The sequence below is a fragment of the Anoplophora glabripennis genome, unplaced genomic scaffold (assembly GCF_000390285.2).
Source record: "Anoplophora glabripennis isolate ALB-LARVAE unplaced genomic scaffold, Agla_2.0 scaffold209, whole genome shotgun sequence".
Classification (NCBI taxonomy): Eukaryota; Metazoa; Arthropoda; class Insecta; order Coleoptera; family Cerambycidae; genus Anoplophora; species Anoplophora glabripennis.
In genome coordinates this window covers 554141-576638 of record NW_019416332.1, presented here as the reverse complement: position 1 = coordinate 576638, position 22498 = coordinate 554141, and the positions used below count along the sequence as shown (strand labels likewise).

General features: G+C 30.4%; 1 protein-coding gene across 1 annotated transcript in view; it reads left to right on the top strand.

Moving 5' to 3' along the window:
- The window catches only part of LOC108906028 (N-acetyl-D-glucosamine kinase), a 50648-nt gene that overhangs the window by 6520 nt on the left and 21630 nt on the right, over window positions 1-22498 (top strand). The window contains exon 2 of the mRNA XM_018709170.1: window positions 16159-16342. Within this exon, the coding sequence (XP_018564686.1) occupies window positions 16159-16342 (184 nt within the window). The remainder of the gene's footprint in view (window positions 1-16158; window positions 16343-22498) is intronic.

The window sequence follows — 22498 nt, the reverse complement described above, 5'->3', positions numbered from 1 at the left end:
TGACTCTGACGGTCAAGCTTTTCAGCTATGTATTGACATTTTGTGACCAAGTTAGTAACCGTTGATCTGTTCTTCATGAAGCCATGTTGTTCAATCGATATTGTATTTGAAACCCGACTGTAAATGAAGTTATGAAGAATAATTTCAAAGACCTTGGCAAAGTTACAGATAATACTAATAGGCCTATAATTGGTAAGTTCAAGTTTTTCACCTTTTTTATAAATAGGGCATATTCTGGACAGTTTCCAAAGATCGGGAAAATAACATGAATTAAGGATTAAGTTAAAAATAAACGCAAGTGGTTCCGCCAGAGCAGTAGCACAATCTTTAACCAAAAATGAAGGAACTAAGTCTGGGCCCATAGTCATAGTAGGTTTAATTCTTTTAATGGCATTAATAACATCAGTTTGACTAATATAAATATTTGATGATGCTGATGAAAAGATAGAATTATTAATAATCATGCTTGGTACCGTAAAGGATTTGGAAAAATAGTCAGCAAAACTATTAGCTATCAATTGGGGATCGTCAATTAAGTCATCATTATATTTCAGTATCTGAGGAAGAGGTGCTAAATTAAATTGGGAATTAAAATAAGTCCAGAATTTCCTTGGATTTGATTTTATATTAAATTCAATATTGTGAAGATAGGCTTCATGCGCTAATCTAATATCAAATTTTACCTGTGATCTAAGACGTTTAAATGCATTCAAATCATTATCGTTATTAAATTTTTTATACCTTCGCCAACAAGAGTGCTTTTGTTTAATATTATAAATAATATGACCATTAAACCAAGGAGGGTAGGATTTCGTTGTAGGTTTTTTCATGGGAATATTATCATAAAATATGTCCTTCAACTTATTATTAAATGACTCGACTGCGTTATTTGGATCTCCATGCTCTCTAAGAAAGCGCCAATCAGTATTAGCAATATCTTCATACAAGGTCGGAAAATTAGCTCTTTTAAAGTTAAAATCATTGGATGAATTAACAACGTTAATATGTTTAGGTTTGCTAATATCTACATTGACTAACAGTGCCGGATGATATACATCCTCATGCAGAATGACATCAGGTGCATTTTCAACGATACAACTTTTATTATATAGAATTAAGTCAAGTAACTTATTTTGATTATTATAAACTCGATTATATTGTTCAAGGCCAAGAAAATTCAAGAAGTTATTCAAAGTATTAAAATTGGGAGTTGATATATTATTTTCCTTGCACATTGAGTACTCAGGAATATTAAAATCATCTAATATTAATAAATTTTCATTATACAACCAAGGCATGGTGGCCAGAAATTCACATAAATTTAATTTTACTGCCCTAAATGAATTACTGACTGCCAAGAGAACTCCGCCACCTTTAGTGGTATTAGTAGCAACAAAATCACGATCAGATCTGAAAATTTGAAATCTAATAGTATCAAATAGTTCACAGTTGCGGATGTCATCATGACACCAAGTTTCAGAAAAAGCGTACGCTTGATATGACTCACAAGAAGATGTTGCGTTAAAGAGATCAGTAGTTTTAATTGCCAAACCTCTTACATTTTGATAATAACAAGAAAATGTGGTCGATGAAGTTACATCAAATTGATTTAAACTAATACTTATAGATAACGGAGAAGTTATTATAATTTTATCTGGAGGCTTAATTGATAACAGCTGTGATTGCTATTGTGCATTAAGGATGTTTGCTTTAAGTTTATTTAAGGTTTTTTTGTATACATAACAGTTAGGGTCCCATGCAGAATGATCAACACAAACATCAACATTTAGAGTAGAGTTCAAATTTGAACAGTGAACACACTTTTGTTGCTGTGAACGACAATCAAGTTGGGAATTCTTTGGTACAATTCTTAGCAAGGTGATGGTAACCACAACATTTAAAGCAACGTCTCAGCTCAATTGCACAATATACTTGACAATCAAAATCCAAACCAACAGCTAATTTACCTGCTTTTACAGCGCTATCGTAGGTATCTATATCCACTTGGAGAACAGCCTGATACCCCTTTGTATTCTTTTTTGCGGTTTAATATAGACGACTTCACAAACACTATCGGATAAAAAACAAGATTTATTTTGTGTACTTAAATACTTAAGTAAGACGTCTTCACTGAATTGCTCCGTCATGTTGGCTATTCTTATTCGAGGATTCAAAGACGGTAGTTACTTAACGTCATACTTTTCGCCCAAGTGTTTGCTTTCCGGGAGTACACTCGTTTCTAGTTTTGCAGTGAGTAAGCTATCAAATTTTGCTTTCAATGAATTGACGATCATATCTAATTTCAGGTTAAGTTCCTTCTTAAATCATCAAATAATTTTCTATGAAGATCTTCAGATAATAATTTAGCCACATTATCATTGATTTTGTCAATGCTTGAAGATAGCTTGTCATGTAAAGGCTTATTAATAACAGTACAATTGACTTTACAAAAATCGCACATGTAAAATAAGTTATGGCATTTGTCCAGCAATTTAAAGTCATTTTCACTGAGATTTACACATGATGCATGAAACCATTTAGAGCATGAGCCTTCACACCCTACTAAATTGTCCTTTCTCTTCGATTTACATTTCGCGCACTCCGACATTTTTCAATGAATTTGTATCGATAACTAGACATATTTTTTTATGTGAATATGCTTATAGTTCTGGAAATGCTAGTAAATTTTACTTCGGATGACGAAAAATTACTAGGTTGCTTACATCTATTTCGTAATCGTCTAAATATATAATGATGGTTTACCAAAAGAGTTTTTTACAAATCTAGAACAGAATTTCGTACAATTTTATCTCAACATGAATATCTACAGGATGTAATTAAATAAATACGAATTAGGTGATCCCTCGTTGAAAAAATATATCTCCATTCGCTCCTTATGGATTTATAGTTATTCAAATGAAGAGAGAAGAAAACTTAGTTATATTTTTTCCTTAAACATGTAGAAAGTTCTATAAAGCGTTTACTGGATAATTTCTTGATCTTCCCCTTCTTTTGCAAGGAGTATGTTCATCTAAAAATGTGGTTTAGATAACTTGATTTATTTAAAACTAATCTGATGCCTCGTATTTTATTCGTAAATGTGTTTTTGAGAAAAAATGCCATAATACACAATAGCTTTGCTGCATGGATTGCTTTTATTACAATAAACAGACATTCAGATGAACAAACATAAATTTAAAGAAACCTTATTTATAAACCTTCCAAAAGACTCTGTTCGTCGAAACATTGATCCATGTATTTGATTAAAAATTCCTGTAGGATTTTGAATTACCGCACATAAATCAATAATGCGCTTTCTCAGTTCTTGAAAATCTTGCACTAATATCTCGTACATTAAGTTTTTAAATAACTCCATTGCAAAAATTGGAGTAGACCAAGATTGAGGTCCGCTACAGCCTATCCAACGATTTGAATCAATTCCGTTTAAATATTGTCTTGCTATTAACTAAAATGTGGCCCCATCATGAACTCTGACACGTTTGACATCACCAAGAAATACTGGAAATACTTCCCCGAGAAAATGATTGTATGTATCTCCAAAACAAGATGACATAAGATACGCAGACGTTAAGTGGTTCGGCTTAGGCTTGTGGATTTTTCATTGCCTGTATGTGGTAATTTTGATAATGATCGGTTCTCTTGAAATAATGGTTTAATTTGTACACAAGATCCGCGCAAAAAACTCAAGATTTTGTCCAATCTATTCCAAAATTAAATGAGAAAGTGCAAGAAGTCTCACGATAAAAGAGACTGGATAGTTGCATGTGACAAGGATATGAAAGTTTTTAAATGGTAGATATAAATCTGTACAGCAAGTTTTTGAATAATGTCCGGTTGCTCAATCAAATTTAGTACTGCTTCTTCCGAAGTCGAAGTTCGAATTTCGAGATAACATTTCTCAAAATATCTTTGAAGGCACTGATATTTCGGTTAAATAGTTCATCCCTTTAAATCTGAAAGATCTGAACGGCGGGGCAGATATTTTAGAAGTGCTTAAAATCCACAAGAGATTTGTCAGCGATTTGTTCTTATTTTTGTGCATTTGTTAGCGAAAATGAATAAAATTCGAAAGAAATAAATACATAATTTATGGATATATATCAAATATTTTTAAAAATTATAAAAATAATGAAAATCTCAGAAAGTGGATAAAGAAGTGTATCCAGTAAAACTAAAGAATTTGAACATATACCTTTAATATAAAATAATTCACTAAAAGTGCCGTTTGCATATTTTTTCAGCTTTTATTTTATTTTTTTGTTTTATTTTATTTAATACACTGTTCATCAGGTACTACCCAATTATAGAACAGGGATTTTGTAGATAACGATAAAAAATTTGATCTCTCCGTGTGTGTGTGTGCACTGTGAGGATAAACCTGCAGCAATATGGTCCATCATACATCAGAACTTTCACCGATCAAAACCATCCAATAACATAAATATCGAGAGAGAAATCCACGATAGATTTGGCCCATGGAAGGATAGATCCTTTAAAATTCATTTACATGATATATGGTGCCTTATAAGTTCTTTTGTTGAAAAATCTAACTCCACATAGTTGTTCATAATGGCTTACAAACAAGGTCTAATGAGGGGTTAATACGTTGCGGATTCATTGCAGCGCAACATTCAAGATGCACTCCAAAGAGTTATTTGATCTATTACAAAATTTTCATTTTAATGCCTTTATGCAGATGAGGATTTATATCGTGATTTAATTGATTTATTTTATTAGGTCAAAAACTATTACTGTTACGAACAAAATATGAAATCAAATTTGCTTCAAATGCATAATTTTTGTAACTTTCTTCATATTTAAAGAAAAATAAATATTAAAAATAATTCCTTAAATAAATAAGGGGATGGAGAGATTTATTTTAGTTTTCAATGAAAAATCAGGTTAATTTTTTTCACTTATTTATTTAAACCCTGCATATTTTAACACGGATATTACCATACAATTTTGAGACCTTAATATGATAATTGGACAAAATATGCGTTAGTCCAAAGTTGCAATTGCAAGTTACATTGCACTGTTTACATTTGTGATGTTTGACGCAGATTAATAAAGCGTGATTAATAAAGCTTGGTTGGCGACTTAACCAATTAAAAATAAGTAAAAGTAAATAAGTAAATAAGGCAAAATTCCACTGCATATATATACAAGCTCTACAACAAGAGCAACCACATGCAAGTCAGTTATTTCACAAAAATTAAAATGATCGGATTGAAAAAATGAACAGACAACGTAAAAGAACAATTAAACAATAAGGAACGAAAATTATAAAATCCGTTCACATTCATGATACAAGTTCTACAGTTTTAGTTTTTAATATAATCACTAATTGAAATCCTGTAAACTGAAAACTATATTAATTAAAGAGGAAAAGTTCAACGTTATTGAATGAGGATTATATTTCTTATGATTCAACTGAAAAGAAGTTCAGTCTAATATATCTAATACCTAATAATAGCTTTAGCAGCAGTCCACATGAATATATTTTAAAAATATAGTAAAAATGAATGCTATATAATATTACAATAGACCTTTTTTGTAAGTAAATTTTAATTATCCAATAATATTGCTAACCGACAAATTCTAATCCAAGGGCGATTCTTCAACAATTCAAATAATCCAGTCGCAGAAAATTCCTCATTCCAATCTGCATAATACTTTACCTGAGGTGGTTTGGTTTCATGTAAAATCCATGATTAAAAAGCAATTCAAAACTTCTGCTCCAAATTAGTTCGACGAAACCAGAATATGCCAATTTCAACCGTGCCAATTTTAAAATTCAAGAACCTGAATAAAGCTAACAATAAGTTTACTTAAAACAAGTCCATATACGCTACACAACAGATCGGCGAAGGGGCAAGTTGATTTTCTGCTATTAATAACAGGAAAGGTATAGTAAACTCGCTGCTACCGACAATGACCTTGTAACAGTAGCGTATTATCTATATAAGTATGTACATTTCTTTTCCAAATGCGCGATTAAATTGTAGCAGGTAAAATTTAATGAGACACATCAGTTTTCCAGATTAGGACAGTTGGTAAACACGCGCGACGGGGTGTTTGCCGTCTTCTCACATATTACCATAAAATGAAATAATGAACTTGACCAGTATTTTATTATACCTATGGAATATCCGTATGGAATTGTTATTTAGCAATTTAAATATTATAAAAGTAAAACGAATTTGGCGGTCGTAGCGTCGCGGTGTGCTAGACTAGATTTTAGTTTTACAGTCTGATTGAACTAAAATCTCATACCTCCTTTTATTTACGAATAGGAAGACAGATAGGAGTTACTAACTTCCATTCTTGGTTAGTATTTAGTAGCAAAACACTACACATTTCTTTATGCAAACACCCCATTATTGATGTACCTATATATAGCAGGGTGATTCAGTCATAATGTCATTAATTTTAAGGGAAGATAGGGAAATTTGAGTATAATACGAATACGCAATTAAAAAAAATTAAATGCATATACAGGGTGATTCAATCATAATGTCATTAATTTTAAGAGCAGATAGAGAAAAATGAGTATAATACGATGGCGTGATTAAAAAAAAAATTAAATGCATATTTAAGCAGAAAAAAAATGTTTTCAAATCATTACTTAACCCCCTTTTCAGGCTTTTATTGACCGGCTGATGTCAGCCAGCTACAATATGAACAAGGCGCTCTAAATACAATGTTGCCATATTTATATATTTTCGCTCATATAAAGACAATAAATAAACGGTTTGCTCACGTCAGCCAATAATAATTTAAAATGCTATAAATTATTTTTTATAATTATGCAATCAACATATTAAATTGTTATTGTTGCCCAGCAAGAACCTCGAGGAGGTCTGAGCAAGCCTTGCCAAAAATCAGTTTTTATTAACATCATAATGTTAATTTTTTAATTTGCTGTAAGCCTTCGGGCTTACAGAAATGCGGCCCAATTAAACGATCGCCATATACTCCTGCTCATACATTGACACCGAATCTCCTCTGAAAGCTAAACCGACGAGTAGTGTGCGGGTTTTCATCTGACCAAATGTGACTGTGTGTAATTTAAATTTCATTTCATAACCATTTCAATTTCATTACAGAAATAATGACATAAAAAACCAACACTCACTAGATAAATTATAAAGAGAGGGTGAAATGTATGTAGTATTTACATATTGACTGTAAGTAATAGAAGATAAAAAACAATCAGACGGAGACAAATAAACAACTCGGTACGTGTTTCCGACCTAGGCTAACTTGTTTCTAGGTCACTAACCTTCTAATTTACACGTGCTCTGTAGTCTAGGAGCCAGATAGGGTTCCGTTCAGAGTGCCACGGCTGCAAACAACTTATTCTAAACTATTTTGACCTCCTGAATCCAAAAAACTTGGTCGCAAAGTCTGAAAGTGGTCAGTTTAATTGTTATCAACAAATTAAATGTTTAAATGGCTGTAAAAAGTTTACTTTTATAGCTAGTACACGGAACCCTATCTGGCTCCTAGACTAATACGAACTGTAGTAGGATCGTATTCCATGCAACGTAGAGCAAAAAGTTGTCGGTCTTTTATCAAAGGAAAATCGTGTAATTGAATGTAATTAATAGGGATGATTGTTTTCGAATGTACGATTATTACAATTTATCATTTTTATTATTATTAACGTTTTCACGTTTTATAATTTATTATGTTAAATTATACAGTTTTAGTATTTCAATTTATTATTCAATATGCAGTTGCGTATAACCAAAGTTTACATAATAAATGTAAACTTTGGTGTAACCTGGGTAGGTACTTCTTGTTTTTGAGAAAGTAATATGTTCTTTACCTGTTTAAAATGCCAGCTCGAGGAAAACAGCACTCATCCGTCCAGAGCACTCTGTTAATAAAGCTGGGTCCTGCTACAATTCGATTTAGAAACCAATTGTAAAATTCAAGACGATTGGGGAAATCAGCTGGTTCTAAAGCTTGAACTTTTTGAAAATGGTACGGGTTGAGTGAATTCTCGCGCAATATCCGCCAAACTTTGGTTTGTGATATCTCCAATCGTCTTGAAATTGTTCTTGTGGAAATAGTAAGCTGCTCCTCGACTACATTTAAAACAGCCTCTATCACATTTAAGTCATTTAGACCCGTGTCACGAAGACGTACAATTGTCCGCGGGCTTGACAAGTTCTGTCGATCAGGGAAACGCCTGCGATATTCAATTACAGCGGCATTTGCGTTCTGTACACTCTCCGTATAAAATCACCATATCCACATATTCGGCATTCGTATACAAAGCCATCACGACCGACACTTTAAACAATTGGAAATAGACTAAACTAACGGTTTCGTGTGTATGTGTCTTTCCAATCCACATCCCCTTTCTATCTTTATGATGTGATGATCACTCCTTTGCGGAAAAAAATGCGGGAGATTTGAGGGTGGTAGATTTGAATAAACGCTTTAAATTCGTAATGGTTTTGTAACCGTGTGTAGTATATTTTATATATTCGGATATTTACTGTGCCGACTTTTTTTATTTGATAAAAATACGGTGTGCTTACTAACCTCTGCTTTATTTATTTTCTTTTAACGGAAGTTGACTTCGAGAAGTCGGTCTTGTTAAAACATTTTGCACTAAGTTTATACAATTATTAAAATTATTTATAATAAAATGCAACATGATCCTTTATTTACTTGCATTTTATTGGTTTCGTACATTTGTATCCGTATACTAAAGCGGATTAAGTAAATGTGAACCACAGATTGTGATGTGAACTTGGCAACGCTGTTGGCTTCAGCTGACGATTTGTTCGTGGCACATTACGTTACAAAATTTTCCGATCATCCGGGCATCTGGCAGGGCCGCCTTCTTATTCGCTAACATGTACTATTTTCGAGAAAAATGACAAGTATACCTTTTTTTTTGTAGTATGCTTTAGAGATTACAGAACGGTTTAGAAATGTAATAAATTTTGACTTTTAACATATTTTTTTTCGATTGTACTCCTCCAGTTACTTGTATCGGCGGCACTGTTTTTCAAAAAGAAACCGTTTGCACATTATTTTTAACGCACTGTTGATGTTTGTTCGTGTACAAATTTTGACATTTTTATTTTTAGCCGATTTAAAGATAATTGAGGAAAACCATTTGGAAAGAAACAACTTCAACACACTGTATCTCGAAAACAGGGCGTCTAAGAAAAAAAATTTACATTAACTACCCCTATTATTTTTCCATGAGGAACTTGCACACAAGTTTTTTTGAAACATGAACGGGACACCTTGTATAATAATAGACCAAATTTGATCAAAGTTGCTTGTCAGTAGAATATTTCAAGAAATAGCTTTTATTTTTAAGATTTAAGGACCTTAAATTTTGGTAGTAGCGAAAAAATCAAAGAGATCAAAATTGTAGAAAATATAATTCTTTCCAACTTTGTTTATGTATATTTATGTCGTAAAGTCAATAACAAACGAGATAATTCAATAATTATACTTTGTCACTATTTTCTCCCTTAACTTGAAAAATATTGACCGCACGATAAAATTTGTAATAAAAGAAGTTGTAGGAAATCGCATTTGCAACAACTTAAGTTCTTACCATTTTTGTTGTAAAGTTGAAAATGGCCGAGATATTGAGCAAAAACGATGTTTCCTTAAATTCAAGATGGCGGCTGACGTAGGGGTGGAATTCAGTCGCGATTCTGAATTTACACTACTATTGACTCCCCCTAAAGGTTAGAACAATAAAATTGTGGTCCCTAATTTTTTCCCGGTTAAATGACAACCCGACTGGGCTACTAAGGCAGTGTTTCTCAAATCCCCGAAATGTATTCGTCAATTCCACCAACAGTGTCCTGGCATTCCAGAATCTGCACAATCCATTTTTACACGATGGGGGACATGGTTAGAAGCATCATTTCATTATTTTAAACATTTTCAAAAAACAAAATCTGTAACTTTACAATTCAATGCCAATTAATCCGCTGCTATTCGAAAGAGCTAAATAAAATTTCAAGACAGTCGAGTTGATGCAAAGTTGGAAAATATTTACAACAATTACATTCCAATTGCGGATGCTATAAAAAAAACTTACAAAATAATTATCATTAGATCAGTATCGAAGCAGTGCAAATAGTAGATGACATACAAAGTGATATATGCCTTGTATGTTATATGAGTGCTGTATAAGTGACGAGAAAAGTGTTTACGTCAAAGAAAGTTTGACAATGATTTCTCCAGATTAAGACACCTTCGTGCAATAACTCTCCCATGGATTCATTAACTGCTTTTAGAGATTACTTCAAATATGTACCTATAACGTCATTAGTTGTCGGACAATCGTTTTCATATATAAGAATATTTTTTCTCTGTTGCGGACATCGCTTAAAGAATCTACTGGGGAGACATATGTAATGTTTCAGATATTTGACAGAGCTCATCCAGATTTTTAATATGAACCGTGTAAGCATTCCACAATATTATAAAATTATTTATTATAAACGCATTAGGTAATCCATACGCGGACGCCCCTGCTTTCAAACTGATATGTCGTGCCTTAATCATAACTTAAAATGTGTGAATAACATTAATTTTGAGAATCACCATAATAACGTGTAGATGTACTGATATCGAATGAAAACAAAAACGACGATTCAATCAGATTGTACGAATAGTGTCAACTTTTGTAGAATTAAAATAAAATGAAATACCTACAAGAGACATCTAGAAGATTTATCGGAAATCAGAAAGAAGCATGTAAAGAAATCATAAATTTAAGAATTGAATGGATCAGCCAAGAAAATAGTGTATGAACAATTTTATTAACAAATTTAGAAATACCTAATTGCATTTATTTAATTAAATTGTGTCATATTTGGCTTAAAATTTTATATCAGTTTTATTATCGACACCGATTTTATTTTTTTTTTTTTAATATAAATCATTTCTTGAATCAGTTTTTATTGTAATTATAATATATTGCAAATATTGCTTAAGGAAAATATTATTTAGGTAATAATTTTTGTAGAACTGTAGAGACTACAAATCTTTGGACGAGCCTTCACATGGCGTTACATACATACATTATGCTCTCTATCTGCGTTATATTTATCACGTAGGTACTCTAGAAAGTAACGTCAGTAATATAAGTAGTTAATTCAGTTCCTCATTATTATTTCTAATTATTATTTCCAATTATTTAACAGTATCTACTACTATTTAACAATGAAGCAAATTTACATATATTTAATTAACCTTGGAATTTTTTGATCAAAAAATGTTTACCTACCTCCTACATAGTTTGCAAACACAATTAACAAAAAAAATAATAATAACCCTTATCGGGGAGGATATACGGAGTCCGATATTATAAAATATTTGTGGCATGAATTTGAAAGTGTCATAGTCCGAGAATTAGAAAGTTTTTTGTTAAGAGAAAGGTTAAAGTAAATGTAATTGTTGCAATAAAAAACAAATAATGCAGTTGTTGACTTTATTTAAATTAAATCTATGTAACTATATTTTTACTTCTAATGTAAATTTTAACTTGTATAAATATAAATATAGCCCAGGGATACGTTTTATGAAACTAACACTAACACACTTATTTTTAATACTTATTAGTTATTACTGATAAACTGCACGACTGTACTGGATAATACGTCATCATCTCATGCACAAAAGATAAAAATATTGATACGTCGTTTCACTATTACAGGTTTTGGTATAATAAAATATGAAAATAAATTACCTACTATAGTCTCTATTGGGAACTTTAAATAAATGTGGTACTTTAAGTAACGGTTATACAAAAATATTTCTTTGTCGTAATGAATTTTAGAATGACGAATAATTGTAATAAATTTCAATTGACTTCTATTGTCTGTAATTATTCTGGTTTCGCATTTAATGAATATACATATTTTATTTACAACAAGACAGTCATGATATGCTTTGATCGATGAATTAAACACTTGGGTTTTTTTAATCCTACCTAATTGTAGATATTCAAACAGATTTAGTTCAATCATCATTTTATGCGTCACATATCTACTTTATCAGATCTTAAAATATAAACGAGCTTACCCACATCCTATCTGTGTATTAAAAATTATTAACAATACCACAAGATAAAAATCCGATTCTTTATATTTTTATTAACATATTTTAGCAAATGATTCTACTTTTATGGCGGAAATCTGCATATTTTACTGGTGACTGCCTAAAAGTATTGACTACATTATTTGTCTATTTTTAAATATCCATATATTGAGAGGTACCAATTTTAAGTTCATTCGTCGTTTTTCAAATTTTGCTAATATATTTTTTAATAAAAACATGTCATTTGTCATTTCAAATTGAAAATATGTTTTTCTCTTTGAACACCTTCCAGAAGACTTATTTATTTTTTGATGTGTTGCTCGTTTGTTATCTGTACAAATAATAATGCTATTTTATAGTTGTGACTTGTACAAATACTTAAATAAATGTATATATCCAGCGCCATCTATTGTGTTTTAACTGTAGGGATTTCTCGGTTATTAACTTATTAACTACTATTCTAAAAAAAATTATGTAGATATTAAAAATATTATTCATCTCATTGAAAAATATAGCCCAAACATAAGAATGTTTAAATGAGACACCCTATGTAATGTTCTGTTGGAACACTTTATCAGGATTACAGTAATATAAGCTTTAATGGGTTTATCTCTTATAGTTATGAGAGCATAAAAACCATAAGCTTAGGGTATATTTTTCAACATGTTTTATCCTTTTTTGTATTATTAAACATTTTCCTTAAAGAAATAAACTGAGAAAATCCTACAGTAAAAATGTATACTCACAATTAGTGCGCGCATGGCACTCTTATATAGGATGTTTAAAAATTTGGATAGGATACTTGTAGAATAAAAAATCGAAATTTGTGAACTCAATTGACAAAAATATATATTTTTTTCAAACAGAATATATTTTTTACCACGTGATACGATACAATATGATGAAAACTTTTCTGGAATCGATAACTCTGTCTCTGTTTACAAGTGCTGATGCATGCCTATTTGGAAATCATTGTACATAAAGATGTGCAGTTAACTCGCAGGTATAGGTACCTGCTAAATCAATACAATGATCCAGTTGGCGGCAATTCATGGCCTACTGCAAATTTTTTAACCGATTTTAGAAAAAATCACTACAGACGTTTTTAAAGTATAATAGGTAACCTTAATCTTAGAGACTTTTTTAAAGTATAATACGTAACCTTAATCGATTTCACTTAAAAGCCCTTTTTCACAAATTTCATGAATTTATAAACAGAATGATTTGTTTATACAGGGTATAACTTTAAGTAGGGGTCAGTTTTTTAGGGGTAACACGTACCTACTGTTCCCCTGAATACGAATATGAAATTATTTTTTTAGTCAATTAAATAGTCGAGTTATAATTAGTTTTTTAAAATACACTTTAATTCTTGTGTAATTTGCGTATTAGCGCACTATCAACGTTGCCAATTGTTTTTAAATCAATATACATTATGGGAAATGACAATGAAAAATAATTTGGTGAAATTAGTAAGTAATTTATATTTATATAACTTAGCTACGTGTTACTTTAAAGTCAACATATTTTTTTGATATCACTGATCGAAACGCTGAACATTAAAGAAACATATCGTTTCTAAAAAAAAATTAAAATTTTAACATGATTAATCAAACATTAACTAATACTGGTACAGATATACTTTACTAATTGATTTAATTTTTCAACGACGTGTTTTTAAGTCACCATATTATTTTTATGCTAATGTCGACATCGAACAGTAAACAAATGGCCGAATACTGCACTGTTTCATTTGGCTACATTTTTATTTAGTCTTCGACTTTGTCGGTTCGGGATAGTTCGGAGTGTTCATAAAGTACCTTTGTGTGGTGTAAGTGTATAATCTTATCTAAGTTATTTATTTCAGTGTACAGTGACGATAGTGTAATTTTGTGTTTTAATTTCAAGTTTTTGTACGTTATGAAAAATATGTATATCTACGAATTAAGAAAGAATTATGGTTGGATCCTACTTTTTGTCAGGAGCAAAGAAGATGATATCAAATAGATTACACCGACTTATAAGTATCGAATAAGAATATGTTTGCGAGATTGGTTCAATATTTAAGAGATTATGGTAAATTTGAACGCCAATACGCTTATGTTGGACGGGAACAAATTCACAGAATGAGAAATTAGGAGTCAGAAATTTCAAACGCCCTGTAATAGGATCCTAGTACCAGTACTTGCAAATTAGCCACAAAATTTAGTGTTAAAAAAATTAAGTGAAGTGAAGTATAGTTGATGAGTTTGCCCTGAAGCTAGTAAACAAATGTTAAATATCAAAAATAATTATGGGGAGGAGCAATTGTGTAAGATCTAGTTTACTCTCAAGCTAGTAAAGTAATGTTAAATGATTTGAGCTGGTTGTTTCTGTTCAATGTACCTCCGATATTGCAATAAACTATCATAAAATAAAGGGAACATCAAAATGACTGCTGAGAGAAATACAATCTTTCAGATATGAGAAGGAAAACGCAGTTTTTAACTAATTAGTCCAGAACAAACTGCAAACTTCGTATAATAGTTCTCTTAGAGTGTGTTAGTTTCCTACGTGAAAAATGTGAACAAAATCTTACCAGTAGCATAAAAGAAAACTAACATTGGAGAGAATTTGGATAAACCATTTCCATCCAAATTTTTATGAAACTCCAAACATGACAAGAACGTTCCATGCACAAGAGAACTATAGAGAATAGCCAATTATTATATTCTCTTTTTTTAACTATTTCAGTTAGGTTCAGGTGTTCAGTCCAACTTGCCTGAAATGATTTAAATTACCTATACTGATTTTTATTTTCTTTTTGGACTTTCATTTGTAAACGGTTCATGTTGTCGATAAATATCAAAAGACAAGGAGTTTAGTTAGAAATATTTTATCCAAACCTCTTTTTAAATTCTTACACCTGTAGTGTAATTAAAGTTCTACATATAGGTAGTGAACTATATTGCGCCAAATTAAAAATTACTGTATTCTTGAGTAACTGCTTATCAGATGTGCCTCATATCCTATCTTTGAATCATCATACAACTCTTAGAAATCGTTTTGGGAAAAAATTGTTTTTTTTTGGTTTATTTTTACGAACCGGATCTTTATATTTCTCTGCTGATACGCCCCATATAAACTGTAAACTAATTTTTAAATCCTGCTAACTTGGTATCTACATAAATTGTTTCCTCTTAATGACTTCTTTTTAAGCTTTTGTCAGCGGAATCACTTTATAGCTGACAATAAGTCGATATCCCCTTGAAGAGCTATATTTTGTATATTACTTGAAAAAGGTGGGTAAATACATTCAAACGCTGACTTGTCTCGGGAATTTTTGGAAAAATTATTCAGCTCCCCGGTAACAAATTTATTCCGGTTAAAGTATCCACCCTGTATAATGCTAAAACTTACCGTAAAAAAGGATATCACTTTTTATTATTTGATACGTTAATGTACTTTCTAATATCTAAAAATAAGACAATAATATAAATATGTGTTAACGCAGAATTATTTACCTACTACCAGTTGCTCCTCTTCCTTAAAACTGTCAAAATCTTATCAAATGATTATAAACTTCCTTCTACGCTCCTAAAAAAAGCAATACCAGTAGAACGCATTTCGTCATCATACTGTTTAGTGGTTAGTTATGGTGAAAATGGTCCATTTAAAAGTATGTTTTTTTATGCACAGTATTGCGATTTCTTATTGCTAGCATTATATTGACCCATCTGAAGACAGTACAGTTCAATTTCCTAACATTTTTCTAATTTCTACTGTTCAATTAAACTACTTCCAATACGATCTTAATGCTTGATTTCCTTTCCCTTCTTGTTTACCAAATGTGGTAATACTCCTTATAGTTTTATTGAATTACTGACAATTTACTGTTGTAGGAAAAATCTCACTTCTATTCACTAAATCAAAAATATTTCTCCTCTATAAATTGTAATTAAACAGTAATGGTTTAAACTTGGTAATTTTTTTCTAATTTATGCACTCCACATTACATACATTATTAACAAAATAGTCATCAATTTCTGTAATTATTTTCAGGGGTGCTACCCATTCCCACGCTGTCATAATGAATTCGGCTGGGAGTATAATGGCAAGTGCTTCAGGACTGGCAACAAATCATCATTTAGTGGGTATGAAGGAATGTCAAAAAAGAATAGCGGAATTAATAGAACGGACAAAAGTTGCAGCTGAAATACCAATAAATACACCACTACATGGCCTGGTATAAATTTAAAATTAATATATAATGATTTAGGTATTATTCTTTAATGTTTGTGAAAGTGTCACCGAAACGTTTATAATGGACTAAGAAAACTATCTCAACATAGTATTAACTATTACTATGATTACTTTCTATGACATTGTGGCCCCTGTTCTGTTAAAGTCACAAAAATCAAACATATACCGTTGTTTTTGCAATAATTTAATTTTACAATAACTCATCTATTTGATTCCATATTTCCATATCAATTTTAATTTAATCATTATTAATACAAGTGAATCAACCTAAAGAATACCAAAACTAACTTCAACAAATAAAATATTTTATTAGTATGTTAATGGCCTAACCTTAGCAAAAACTTCTTAACCTGTGGTTAGGTCTAGTCTTATAGCACCGCAACATTATTAGGCAGTTCCTTCGCATGGCTTTGCCCTGGTCTTGACGCCCAGTATTTCCTATGTTCCGAATCAGTCCATTTACTCAGAGCCCCCTGACCACACTGGGAGATGTGCTAAACAAAAACTTAGTAACTGTAAAGGCAGTGAAAGGTCTTATAGTCCTATATTTCTAGGAATCGAATCCATGTTACGGGAAATATCTTTTTCTGAGATTAAAAAAATATTTCATTTCATTGACATTGTTCGAGGGAATCATTATATTACAATATTTTACATTAACAATATAGCATTTCAAATTAATACTTATGTAAAAAATTCTACATTCGCATATCTCCATCATTTTTTAATTTTTCATAAATACTTTGTTACCCTTAAAAAAGTATTGTGATATTGCACTTCATAATATTCATTTATTTTATTCCGCTCATAAAAATAATTTGCAATATGCAGTTTCAACTGTTAATAAACAATTCCGTTGAACTTGTGTCATAAATTGTGCCAAGTTATCAGTTATGGATTACCGACAATTGCAATTTACTCATATAACCTAATAATCTAGTTTAATTGAAGTTAATATTAGAATAATAAAATTTATAATTCCGGATTATCTACATGATATGCCCACAAAAAATAATCAATTGATTACGATTTAAATTACATAAATATTAGGTATATCTAATCTTAAAATAAATTATGTTTTCAGAAGGTTCTTTACGTTACTTGTGTCGTATACATATCTAATAATAAATATGCAGTGACTGTTTTCATAGTAAATACATTATATTTTACACTGGACTTGTTTTATTGTGACAGTGTTTAAAAGTATATAGTAAATGATATCTTGTATAAGTTTTGAGTAATAACATACTGTACAGAATGTTCTAAAGTAAGGGTAAAAAGTAGAAGTAAGATATACTATACTTTGCGGTATGGATATTATTTTCTGTGATTTGTTGCTTGACAACTATTGGAAACGGATTACATGTTCAAAATATTTAATAATATTCGTACCTACAAACGAGACCATAACACAGCCCCACAAAAAAAGTTTTGTACCAGAGACATGAGTACATAGATTTTCTACATCTTTTGATGCTGAATCCGTATTCGTAGCCCAAAAATCGATTTATAGGGTCATTTTTTAGTAAGACGCTAAAACATCTCAAAATAGGGTGAAATAGCGAGGATACGGTAAAGCTTTATAATGAAATACAACAATTTGTGCACAATGCACTTTGAGAAAATATTTGAAATTGATATTTCGTGTATTAGAAAGAAATATACCCAAATTAAATCCACACCCACCCCTACCATGGAGTTTTAACTCTATGCCTAAGATCAAATAACGAACGTTATTGCCAAACAATGTGAAAAACTATAGCCTTATATTTTGTACTACCAAATTTACAAATGTAGGCTGATAGACAACATACCAAAAAAGTGTAATACCTCTTAAAGGATTGATCCACTTACCTCTTTAAGTCACACATTTTTCTATTCAATATTTTTGCCTGAATTTTGTTACCGCAGATTTTTGGGGTCGCTGATTACGAATCTGAAGTCTGAATCCGAAAATCCCAGAATAAAAGACGGCAGATCCAATATGGCAGATGTATAAATCGGAAAAGCATTCAAAATTCGAAGATTATGGCTAAAACTTGTAACTTGGTGTTTTTCAAAGTCGCTAATCACGAGTATAAGGTTTTAAATTCGGAATTTATTAAATTCAAAATGGCGGACCCATTATGGCGGATTTAAAACTGCAAAAGAAATCGGTATTTATCGCGCAAAGAAATGCGTTATGAATGTTTAACGAATTGAGTCATTTGAGTAAAAATAGCAAATGCCTAAAAATGAGAAACAAAGAATATAAATTAGATTTGCAGTGTGATCTCCCATTCAAATACTCGTACCAATCCCAGCAGAATGTTGCCATCTCTTACTTATGCTACACCTCTCATGTCTCCTTACAGTGCCAGACTAGAGTCAAGCTCAAACAGGGTCTTCCTTACCCGCAAAGCGATAACATCTACGCTTAAATTAGTCCAGGGAATGAAGAGATAAATAAGGTAAAACCTCCGAATACTTTCGGATAGATCCGATTTTTATGAAAATTTGAAATTAAGCTTATTTCACCCTGTAGATGAAAAGTTGTATATACTTGATATGCGCTTCTTATTTTTAGGGGATGAAAATCACCCCTTAAGCTAAAAAACTGAATAAATATAAAAATAGGTGTTATATAGACTAAAATTTTATCTTAATATATAAAATAAATATTGTTTTATATCGTGGCTTATAAATTACGTTATTTTTCAAGTTTCAACCCTTAAAGACCACCCTTAATGACAAAAATATAAAATTAATAGTTTCTTTGACCTTAAAATATTTTTATAGCGTATACTATATTATAGATAGAAATCTTTTCAATAGTTTATGGTATTATAAATAGTTTAATACATTATTTCAACCCATAAAAAACTATCCCTCATAAAATATTAAAAAAAAAATAGTTTTTGACAGTTTGAAATGATTTGATAGTGCAAACAGGATAAATTAAATTCTTTTACCTCTTTATTATACAATCTATAATTTATCCCATTGTTTTCACCCTTAAAAACCACCATCGATGACAAAATATAAAAAAATAGTTTTTAAATTATTTAAAATTAATTATAATTTTTTTTTCGTAATAGCTTTCTTTCTCACGATTTACTTTAATTTATGCAATATTCAAAATAATTATTTCTTAATATTTTTTTCATGCAGAAAGTCATAATTTCAAATTTTCAAATATATTATTTTATTATGAATACCTATAAATGCTCCAACGTTGTGGATAACCAAAATATTGATATGCTCCGAAAATTGAAGCGGTAATACGTTGGTTTTTTAACGATAACTTCCTTAATTTTAAAACTATTAAGACGATCCAAAAACGATTTTACGAAAAATATCGACAGCTAAAAGTACTGTAAAATTTTAACGCGTTATTTTTGAGATTTTTGAGGTTAATGGGTTTGAAAAACATGACCTTCGCCCTCAACAGCAAACTTCTAGCAGTGACATATCTGTTTATTTTTATCATATACAAATACAAAAAAATACAAAAAGATTCTGTGAAAAAAATCTAAACTTTTGTACTCTTGAATATTTTTCGTATCTTTTTTATTTTTAAAGTTATTTTAATATTATTTTTTTTTATTAATTTTTTTTTCAATGAACACGTAATATTTTCAAAAATATACATTCTAAACGGCTTAAACTTGTATAATATATGTTAGCACATAAAAAATGTAAATTGTGGAAGGATTACCTTTAATTTTAAATCTCGTGAAAAATTATTTAGATTTTTTTTTCCGAAAAAGCGAAGTAACAGTTTTATTTTGACCATAACTGTGTTAATTTTTATGCTAATGACTTAAATTCAAGTTCATTAAAACACTTTAAAAAATGTTCTGTGCAATTTTCTTGAAAAATAGATTTTTTCGCTTTAGTACGAAAAATGCTATCTCAGATTTCGGTTGGAAAACATGCTATCTCAAATTTCAGTTGGAAAACATGCTATCTCAAATTAAGCTTGGAAAACATGCTAACTCAGATCTTTAGGTAAAAACATGCTATCTCAGTGTGACAGGAAATTTAAGTTGACACATTGAATGATTGAGACCGTGCATTTATAATAAACTTACATAACATATTTTTTTAAAAATAAGGAATGTTTATACATTATATTTATATTCTGGTTATTATGTTAACTTTATTAACAAAAGTAAGAATAGTGACTATAAATCAGGTAAGAGTGCGCTATTAATTTTTATATCAAAGCTTGTATGAAAAAAATCGAATAATTTTTAGTAATAACAAACATTTTTATATATTAACGATTAAGGTATACACAATTTTTTTTATAATTTGTTATTTCAAAAAACGTCGAGTAATGTACGTGTTGCAGCATACTGCATATTCTTTTTTTTTTAATTAACAATTTTGTCGTTTATAACAGTAACTTAACAAAATTAATTGAAAAATGTTGAATAAAAAAAATAAAGTAAACAGTGTACCTGAACATAAACATCCTTGCTTTTTGAAAAATATACCTATTATATAAGTTTATTATAAATGAACGGTTTCATTCATTCAATGTGCCAACTTAAATTTCTAGTCACACTGAGATAGCATGTTTTTACTTAAAGATCTGAGTTAGCATGTTCTCCAAGCTTAATTTGAGATAGCATGTTTTCCAACTGATATTTGAGATGGCATGTTTTCCAACCGAAATCTGAGATAACATGTTTTCGTACTAAAGCGTCGATTTTACCTTAAATGCTTCCAATTTAGTTTCTGGGGGACGTGAAATTATCTTCAACCAGCCGTATCTCGACACCTATTGCACCTACACAAATGAAAAAAACTCAATCTTTTTTTTTCTATAAGCTTCATTTTCTTCGTGATGTTTTTTTTTTTCACAGAATGTCTATTTTGCGAGTTATTTGAGAAAAACTATTGAAAAACGTCTTTTTTAATAAAAAATGTACATTTTCAATCACCAATAACTCAGAATATATTGACTTTTCGAAAAATGTTCATAAGATACTTTTTGCTTAAAATTGATTGCTTTATCGATTCCTGGGGTTATTTTCAATATTTTATTTTTCACCCCCTAGAAGGGGTGGCTTCCACCCCCTGGGCAAAAGCGTTCATCGGCACTATATAACTTTTATTTCTTGAGCTACTTTCTACTTACAGTCCAAGTTTCACGTCCATCGATTCTATCCGAAAGAATTCGGATGGGAAAACCTTGGTTCCCTGGACTAAATGTANAGTAGTGACTATAAATCAGGTAAGAGTGCGCTATTAATTTTTATATCAAAGCTTGTATGAAAAAAATCGAATAATTTTTAGTAATAACAAACATTTTTATATATTAACGATTAAGGTATACACTATTTTTTTTATAATTTGTTATTTCAAAAAACGTCGAGTAATGTACGTGTTGCAGCATACTGCATATTCTATTTTTTTTAATTAACAATTTTGTCGTTTATAACAGTAACTTAACAAAATTAATTGAAAAATGAATGAATGTTGAATAAAAAAATAAAATAAACAGTGTACCTGAACATAAACATCCTTGCTTTTTGATATACCTATTATATAAGTTTATTATGAATGATGAACGGTTTCATTCATTCAATGTGCCAACTTAAATTTCTAATCACACTGAGATAGCATGTTTTTACTTAAAGATCTGAGTTAGCATGTTCTCCAAGCTTAATTTGAGATAGCATGTTTTCCAACCGAAATCTGAGATAACATGTTTTCGTACTAAAGCGTCGATTTTACCTTAAATGCTTCCAATTTAGTTTCTGGGGGACGTGTAATTATCTTCAACCAGCCGTATCTCGGCACCTATTGCACCTACACAAATGAAAAAAACTCAATCTTTTTCTTTTTCTATAAGCTTTATTTTCTTCGTGATGTTTTTTTTTTCACAGAATGTCTATTTTGCGAGTTATTTGAGAAAAACTATTGAAAAACGTCTTTTTTAATATAAAATGTACATTTTCGATCACCAATAACTCAGAATATATTGACTTTTCGAAAAATGTTCATAAGATACTTTTTGCTTAAAATTGATTGCTTTATCGATTCCTATCGATTATTTTCAATATTTTATTTTTCACCCCCTAGAAGGGGTTGCTTCCACCCCCTGGGCAAAAGCGTTCATCGGCACTATATAACTTTTATTTCTTGA